The 9,649-nt window shown below is 39.5% G+C and overlaps 1 protein-coding gene across 1 annotated transcript in view; it reads right to left on the bottom strand.

Moving 5' to 3' along the window:
* Window positions 1-9,649, bottom strand: part of tnfrsfa (tumor necrosis factor receptor superfamily, member a) — a 25,508-nt gene that overhangs the window by 2,142 nt on the left and 13,717 nt on the right. The window contains exons 3-9 of the mRNA XM_008325716.3: window positions 9,428-9,559; window positions 1,546-1,657; window positions 1,114-1,247; window positions 908-1,006; window positions 784-830; window positions 391-669; window positions 267-303 (exon numbers count right to left, since the gene is read on the bottom strand). Of these exons, the coding sequence (XP_008323938.1) occupies window positions 267-303; window positions 391-669; window positions 784-830; window positions 908-1,006; window positions 1,114-1,247; window positions 1,546-1,657; window positions 9,428-9,559 (840 nt within the window). The remainder of the gene's footprint in view (window positions 1-266; window positions 304-390; window positions 670-783; window positions 831-907; window positions 1,007-1,113; window positions 1,248-1,545; window positions 1,658-9,427; window positions 9,560-9,649) is intronic.

The raw sequence follows: 9,649 nt of genomic DNA, 5'->3' as shown, positions 1-9,649 counted from the left end.
TAGCCCCCGAAGGACATGGCCTGACGGTCATGAGATTATCAATTCATCAAGTCGATAAAGTGAGACATGGAGGAGACTGTGAGACTGGGGACTGACATGAACTGCAACAAAGCATGTGGTTCCCTGAGCAGTCACAGTTGTCTCTGAGTGTTTATCAGAGGGCATGAAAATCGACTTAATGAAATGAAAGGTTGTGCTGGATGGTGGACGTCAACATGCCGCCCCTCCACTCCCGCCCACTCTAACTCCCATTACTACCATCTTACCTAGTAGTGGAACCAGGCGATGTCGCAGAGGATCGTCCTATGATAGCAGAGAAAGAACAAATGTAAGCGACATCGGAAAAAGGATAAAAACAAAATTGAACTGATTTTTAAATGTGATGCTCACCACATCAGCAGTGGACTGCCTAAAGGCACTAGGGCTTTGGTGTGGAGTGTTACCAGAGGACACTGCAGTGGGCAGGGCTGACAGGCTGGTTTGGGATGAACTGGTTGTGTTGGGAAGACTGTCTCCCAGCCCTCGGTCCTCGTCCTCCAGGGGAGGTGACTTGGTTATACCGACCTGGGTCTCCTGCAGGAGGGGTCTAGACTCCGGACGAGTCTCCTCGCCCTCCAGTCCTGCATTCTGATCATTTTGTCTCTCCTCAGCCGTTGCTCCGGTCTCATACTGTTAGGAAGAAACTCAAAGGTTGAATATATGGGACGACTTCAGGGTATCGGGACAGCTTATGTGTAAACGTAACAAGAATAACATATAACATGAAAGGAGGAAAGGACTTACAATTGGAATTTTTACAATTTCACTGGAGTCACACTGGCTCTTTGAACCTTTTGGAACACAGACAAACATTATGAATATTTTATAGTAGTTCTTCTTGAACTATGAGTATGTGATGTGTACTTACATTGCCCACAAGACCGCTGCTTGAACACAAACCACCAGATGGCCAGTACAATAAGAGATATGATTAGAATAATGACCAGGGAAACACAAACGGGAGTAACTGGAAAGAAAACAATCAGAATGAAATAAGTAAATACAACAAAAACAAACAAAAAAAAAATCTTTTGTGCTGTAAACTGTAGCCTGCGTGTTCACTGTGGAAGTTACCAATGTCTCCTGGTGATGACGGGGTTGATGTGGGAAGTACTGGGGATGTTTCAGTGGGGGATGGATCCTGTTTTCGACACACGGTGTTGGAAAATGGAGTGCACTTCCTCACCTCCTCCTCTCCTTGTTTACACCTGTGAACAGAATGAATACGCTGATGTCATTTCAGCTTCAGGCCTTAATCTGATAAGCCGACGTCCCTTGGTCTCTTCAGATTTTATTTTCCTCTCTCTTTCTAACTTGTGCGCTCAGAAGGAGCCAGCAGTTATCGATTTATCAGACGAGCAGCCACATCCTCCGGAGCTACAAAAGGCGTTATTCATCATTCTCCTCACATGAAGCTCCAAAGATCGCTGAATGCACTTTGATGCCCAAAATTGTCGGAGTTCCCCCTTTTAAGCCATTAGGAGACAGAGGTCCCATCGCACTTACTTGGCTTTACGTTTGCAGACTTCACAGGCCTGGTCTGGTACACAGAAGGTTCCCTGCTTGCACTCGCACTTGGTGTCTGTTGTTGTGGTGCACGACGTGGTTTTAATCTCATCTGTGGGAGGAGGAGAGAATGGGGTGAAACCAGGGAAAACAAATCACCAACACTATTTCACGAATATATATAAAACATATCTGAAGTGAATATGGTTTTTCAGGAATTTCTCATTTCTGTATAGTTTACAGCAGTAATTCTTAACCAAAGGGCCGTGGCCCAAACTTGGGCCACCAGCGCCACTTAGAGGCCCACAAAGACCATCTTCTTCTCTACACTAGCTGCAGCAACAAGACTAAGGTGCTCGTAAATTTAACTTGTAAAGCATTGCCAAGAACCCAATGTAAAGTGTGGCACTAAAGCCCTCACAACAACAGTGACATCTAGAGACCAAGCATCAAACACTCATGGGAAAGCCGGTGGAATTTTTCCAAGAGAGAGACTTTATTTGACAAGGTTGTTAAACTGTAAGAGGAATATTTTATTATTGAATACAGATCAAACCACGAGTGAGGTCAATTAAACCTGTACAGTGTTAAGATTTAATTGGCCCCTGGGCCACTTTGTACTAGTAGTATAAAATATATATTAAAGTACAAATATTAGAGTACTTCCTGTATTGTAAGCAACTTAAAAAAAAAAAATCTGGATCCATGAATGACTCAGAACCATCAGAATTAATCAATTTAAAAGTATTTGCTTGTGGACAGACAAAAAAAGCACATTCTCCCTCTGCAAAGGTAAATATTTAGCAGTACTTTTCAACAGAAAAATAACTTAACAGACATTGAAGACGACATTGACGTTTATTTTTCAAAAGTTTCAGCGATTCCTTCAAGGCGTTGGATAAATAAAATAGGTTTAAAAATATTACATCAACCACAAAAACAGACATGAAATAAACTAAATTGAATTAGCAGAGTGACCCTGCTATCAGGGTTAATAAAATGATTTGTAAATCAAGTTTAAGTTTTTACGACTCTGCACTCGTGATTTAATAAAAATTTGATGTCACTCTATGACAAATTAATGACATGATGCATTTTCAGACTTAAGAAAAGCACGGAGGAATTAAAGGGAGAATCACAGCTTCTGTAAAAATCAGTGCCCACATTTATCCTCATAACTGTTATGTGTGTCACATGTTTCAGACAAACCTCCATTCAGTTCCAGCCAACTACTGTGCTAAGGGTGAGAACGAAGAATCCTAAATCTAGTTTAACCAGAGACTAAACAAGAGTCTTGGCAGAAACACAGGACAGCTATCTGTTAATGTGTGAGAAACATTTCCAATTCACACAGCAAATCGTCTCAGCCACACAGAGGACAAATACCTCCTGGTGGAAACACAATGCCATGGTAGGATCAACAGGGTAATGCTCCATGAGAAGAACAACGCAGGAGAACAAAAACATTAACAGAGAATGCTACGAGCAGAGCTAGAAAGGCATCAGTGAGGCAGCAAAGAAAACCTTGAGATAATTCTGAACCAGGAGAGAAGAGAAACGAGGAGGAGGAGCAAATATCTAAACACAACACACTGGGAAAAGTTAAAACAAGGCAAACTCAAAATGTTCTGAGACAGATAATTTAAAAAAAAAACTTAATCCATTCAATGATTCTTCATTTAGTTCTAACCACTCACTAACATCAGAGCATGAATGTTCAGCTTTCTGGCCTGACTTTTTAGTTCTTTTCAGATAAAAGGGAAGATTCCTTTGAAAACATTAATTAATTTGAACATGTTTCCATTTAAATCTAGTTAAAAACTGAAAAACCTTTCTCAAATTTCAATGTTTTTATGGGGGTAGAAGGTAACAAAAAAGAATAAAATGTTAAACCACACCCTTCATTAGCACTAGCATCTCAGACCTACACCAAAGAGCTGCCAAAAAAAAAGAGTTAATTGCAAAAACAAAAAAAAGTTACAAAAAAAACAACAGAAAACAAATGGAAAAAAATGTAAAATCTCATGTGTTGAAATGTTTCAGTTATTAAAATTAGACACTTATTAAAATTCCAATGTCTGCCGTAACTTTTTTAAATACTTTTTTTTACCTAATCTGGTCAAACCCTGGAACACACCACGACACCTGCTTAATCAATTTTTTAATGTGCCGAGAAGCACCTGAGAACAAAGCATAATGAAGAAAAGCAATTATTTTTACATGAACAAGTAATGTGACCACACTTAATGAAGACGTTCATTAAAGCTGTGATTAAGAGCCTTTGTAACATGACAGAGAGCATGATCGACTTCTCAGCTAATTAGTACCACTACGTTTGTGCATAAAAAAAGTTTCCAGGTTTGTCTTCTTGCCTGACTTTTGCCTTGTTGCAACTGGATAATGAGAGATGGAAAACTGGGCAGACTTTTAATGATTTCAGTTCTCAAATACTGTGGTCTGAGTCTTATTCCAAGTTAATTAAAAGCTGGCAGCGTCCAGCTCCACGGGGCGACCTTTCACATCATATCTAAGGTTCAAGCGTGCCAATTAGAGATGAAATTCAGCGTGAAGCAAAATGTGAGCAGTAATTTAACATTTTCTGATCATTAACACAAGCTTTGTTAACGAACTAACTATGTGTCGTCTTGGAGCAAGTTAGAAGTTTTTATTTAACTCCTGAAACAGAATGTTTTAATCGTGGCTTGTGCAAATTGGCAAGTCAGCTCTGTGTCCACAAGTCGGGTCCTTTCCCCCAGTTTGGAAACCATTGCATTACTTTTCCCTCCTGTTAAAACAACATCCAAAATTTTACAAATAAAGTGTTCACTTTATAACTTGGAGGGGGAAATTCTTAAGGTGTGACAGTTTGTTGTCATCTTTGCTTACGTCATAAAGACATAGTAAATGTAATTCATTAACCTCAGCACGGTTAAAGGGCAAGGACTCCAGAGTCACATGCTGGATGACTTAATGGCTTCATTACAGTTGCAAATGTGTTGAGTATATCGTAAAGCTAAATGATTGATCAGAAGATTCTGGTGCGTCTAAAAATAGAGTCAGTTTTATTACCATCATACAGTGGAAGAATACAAACACTCATGTCATGTTTTATAATATTAAACCTTCAAAAATAAATATCCGTCCCCTCATCACATCTGTCCATGTGGGTGAGGTTTCACAGTTAATTTCCATCAGATTTTCTGTTTTCTGTTATGTTTCAGTCCCACTTTCTACACTTGCTGTGTCAGCTGAGGACATCCCATTAACAAAGCCAGAGGAAACAGGCTGCAACAGTTTAGTCACATTTGGAACCAGTTTTGAGGCAAAGCGTGACTAAACTTGATAACTCGAACCACTAGTGTGATTACAGTATATCCTGACAATTGAGCTTGAAATAAAATCTGAAATAAAGCAGCGATTGTCATTGTCATCGCAGTGCATTGTCTATCTATTGCAAACACATTTATGGGTAATGTAGTCCAGGAAATAAACCTTGTCGCAACGCCACATGTTTTACACAGCCTTTGTATTTTCTTTGTTTTGTCAGCAGCAAACACTAAAATCTACCATAATCTGACAGTAGATTGTTTGTTTATTTTTTTTCTCTCTCTCTCCTAATCCTGGTCGAGTCACCAGGGGGAGCCCCCATCAGTCCCAGTTGTAATCTGACACAGTTAGCTTAAAACTTGGACAGTTGAGGAGTCAACACACAAACAACCATTCACACTCACACTTTTATCGTTGGTCAGTTTTGAGTGAACAATGAACTTGGTCCGGTCTGAGGTCCGGTGAAGGAAACCCGTACAGGAAAAGAACTCCATTAAGAGCATCTGTTTTCTGTACCACCAGGGTTTGAACTGGTGATCGTTTGCTGTAACGCAAGACCACTGACCACTGACCACTGACCACTGTTCCAACGGGTGGCTGACAGTAGGTCATTGTTCAATTACAGTTGAAGTTTTAAGGGCTCATTTAAAAACTCAACATGACACGTCCCAAAACATTCAGAGAGAAAAATAAACCCTCACATCATCTCCGACTTCATACTTTCCATTATACATCACTCCACTCTACAGAAGGTGTCGCATACTTTCACAGTAGAAAAAACAAACAAACCATCAAACATGTGAACTGTTCTTAAAAACAGCTCATTAAATCACTTAGCCTCTCGACACACTTTATTAAGGTCAGGTGACTGTTGAGCCGTACATGTACTGTCTGGAAAGGAATTTTAATGTGTACAGTATAGTGTACTGTCCTCACTGTGCACAGCCTCCACTGCAGAGTGTAGAAATATAATGGGACTAACAAGATACTCATTCATTTCACCACTAAAACGTAATTAGTGCAGTACAATACACCAATATACGAAAATAACTAGTGAATGTGACCACACCCTTGGTTAGCACTAGCATCTCAGACCTCATACCAAATATCTGCCAAAAAAGGTTAAGGAAAAAACAAACAAACAAACAAACAAAAAGTTACAAATTCTGCAAATTGGTGTAAAACCAATGAAAACAAAAGAAAACAACAGGAAACAAATGGTCACAAATCAATATCCAGCAAACAGGAAGCAAGCTGCTGTTTGAGTAGCACACATTGTTTCTTGATTGTGTTAAATGAGCAGGTGCTTTGAATAAACTTTGAATGTCGGGGGTGGAGAGGGTGGGGCCCGTTTAGATAAACAGAATATGAACAGCTTTTACTGCAAACTTCCTGCTTGATCCCACCAGATCCTTTCAACTCAATCAAAGTGGGTGGGAAAAGAGACGACCTGTGTCTCGCTCTACATCTGTAAAACCCTGCTGTAGAACTGTAACGACTACTTCATTATGTGATGATTATTTAGGTAACCCCTGAAAAGTCATAGTCTAGATGTAGAATCATCTCTCTGCTCTCTGTCAGAACTGTCTGCGGGTTGGTCTTTTTTGGGGGGTCTGTCAGAACTTAATACGTTTGTGTCGATATCCACTCAAGCATTCATTTTTGAACACACTGTTTTACCACATTTTCAATAAAAACATATTGGTGTAGTGTGTGTGTGTGTTTTTTTTACATCCTTTGTCACAGCAAATAAAACATGTCTTCCTGTAGTAATGGGCTCTGAGGCCATTCACAGTGGGTCCAATGCAAGATGAGCCCAGAACACCTGCTGCTCATCTGATAAAAAACCCTCACACATTGTGAATCATTACTGTACTTGAAAGGGTTTTAATCCTAGAATCTGATCCCGACTGAGTTTGAACAGATATTCCGATTCCACATAAAAAAAGTGACAGCTCTTCTTCAAGCCTGATGCGTGGCACAGGTGTGGCACGCCTAATTTCATTGTGCTCTTTTGTACCACTATTATAATGGAGGCTTTAGATTCTGTTATACTCTGTTGTATTCAATTCACAGTAATTTTATGAAAGAGTCTGCAGTCAGCACATTTCTGCAAAGCAGAACGTAGGAAAAAGTGGCACGACGAAGCTGGCTACACTTTTTTTCTTCTGTGTATAACGTATGCAAAAGTAGTACTGCAATATAAATTAAACACCGGCGAGGCTGTCACGAGGAAGCCCTCCAGGATCGATACTAGGATTACTTCCTACATCCTGGAAGGCCTGGGGCTACACTAACAGCCAGTGTTACTCCAGTGTTACACCTTCATTCACACCGCCATGCACATAAATAACAGTCCGTTGTCTGTTTTAAATCCACACTGATCAAACCTACAGCGATTCATTTATATTGTTACTCAGGGTTTACTACAACTAGACGTAGCAGAGCATCTGTAACAGAGGTCAGTGGTTCTCAAACTATGGCCTGACTACTACTCATACCACTAGTAGTACCTGACTTTTTTTTTTTTACCAGCACAGCTGTTGCTGTGAGTATGTGTGTCGTCATGCTTGTATTAATCTTATTCATATCCTGTGCTTAGCTGAAAAGGACAGCTCTGTGCTGCGGTATTTTAACGCTAATTATGGTGGTACTTGAAGAGCCACATATTTTTATGGGTAGTACACAGTCTTAAATGCTTGAGAACTACTAACATTATACTAGTAACAATAACAATGATTACAAATTGGGTGACGAGGGGGAGTTGAGAATGCTGCAATGTCACTGCAACGCATTACCTGGTGATAATGTGATTATAAAGTTGTTAGGTAATCTATTTTATTACATTTCCCTAGTTCTGTCACATTCCAAGGGCCATTTATTTTCCCAGTGTGTTATAAATGTATTCAATGTCCACGTTACCATGTTACTGTAGTGCATTATACTTCAGAGACAGAGCTTTACTTCTCTGGCCTACATGTACAGTCCACTCAGTTCCGTTTAGTGTGGCAAAAATATTGATTTTCTGACTTGATTTTGTACTTTTTAGAAAATGTACTTGATTGTTTCTTAGTTTGTACGTCTGCTTCAACAACCTGACGCTGTAAATGAGTTTTAACTGGAGCAGAACACACACAAAGCTCTGTTTTAAAAACCACAGCGAAAGAGCACAAAACACATCCTATGTAACACTAGTCTCTATTCTGTGGCTCCAGCCTTTCATTGGACACAAAGACAGCCAGTGTGGGAGACAATGAGACGCAGCCACACCCAGTTCACCCAGGTAGGACAGACGCACACGCAAATCTCTGGAGACAGGTAACATGTTCACATTCAGCGTGCAGAAGAAGAAGAAGAAGAAAAAAAAGGCCAACAAAGACACGCCCTGCAACCTCATGTAACATCATAAGATCACTTTTTCATGAGTCTTGTCTGTGGAACAGGGGGCGCAGACAAAAGATGTTTACTTTCTAAAACAATCTTTGGTTGACAAACTGTATTATACAGGACTGGACTTTTATGTCGTCTTAAATAGGCAGCACGGTTTCTTTTTGTTACACAACTGGGACTGATGGCACCCTGATATGACACAGCTGTTGTTCAATGCCAGCAGAACAAAACACGTCTTCATTGTTTATTTTTTTGTTTGTTTTGAAAAGGGAACTTTTTCCTGGTTTAATTTATCAAATTTAAACCGTTTTTTTTTTCTTTGCTTGTTTTTAAACTTTTTTTTTTCATTTCACACAAAGAACAAAAGAGCCACAATTTAAAAAAACAGTCTAAGTTGTGGGCTGCACCAAATTAACATTCATAAGACAGTCTAGTACTGATGATGCTTTAACCAGAAATGAATTTGAACGGACTGCAACAGACCTTTTTCTCATTAAAATAAAATAAAAATAAATTTCTAAATATTAATATCAAGCAACATAAGAATATTGTTACTCATAAAATGTTGGATACAGTATGCCTCAAAATAGAAATATAGTTTATGCTAAGTGTACACCTGATTAGAATTGGAATTAGAGAAGTCAAATTGTGAGTTTTTGTACCTGCCCTGAATTTCTTATATATACGCACACACACACACACACACACACTATTTGCCAAACTGCTTTTAACCTATCCATTACACATTAGTACAGACCTTAAGACAGCCATACACACGAGGAGCTCTGGTGGACTGCATAACATAATGCAATGGGGATTTGGCCTGTGGGCCTCGAGTCTGACACGTGGAGTAAAAGCTTCTCAGGCTAATGGAAAATGCAGCTAATATTTAAACACAATTTTGCACACATACTCACATGCACTTGGGATATACAGTGTTTAAGTATAAAAGATGAGTCACATAAATCTCAGATTCACATTGCTGTGCTTTCTGTCAACTAAGTTATAATTTGATGCTGTTAAAAAGTTCAAATATCTAGTTTGCTAACAAACAAACCATCCTTGGTAATAGAACTGTTCTCAAACTCTCAACCCCAACAAAAGACTGCGTATATGTATAACTGTTTTCAGTGACATATTCAGAAAGGTAAAATGGAGGTTGTACCTGAGCGGCAGTGTGTGCAGGGCAGACAGCGGTTCATCCCATTGGAATGCTCCGTGTAAGTCTGTCCGTGCTCGCAGGGAAGACACGTCCCTTTTTCTTGATCTCGTTCACAGGCCTTCTGCACGAAGCTTCCTGTAAAACAGAACAACAGAACAATCAGACAACAAATCAAGTGAGTGATAAACAAACACTAGCTCTGGCTTGACATCACTGATGAGATGT

This window comes from Cynoglossus semilaevis, chromosome 14 (assembly GCF_000523025.1).
Source record: "Cynoglossus semilaevis isolate Cse_v1.0 chromosome 14, Cse_v1.0, whole genome shotgun sequence".
Lineage (NCBI taxonomy): Eukaryota > Metazoa > Chordata > Actinopteri > Pleuronectiformes > Cynoglossidae > Cynoglossus > Cynoglossus semilaevis.
The sequence above is the reverse complement of the archived record's forward strand: the minus strand, read 5'-3'. Positions and strand labels throughout refer to the sequence as shown.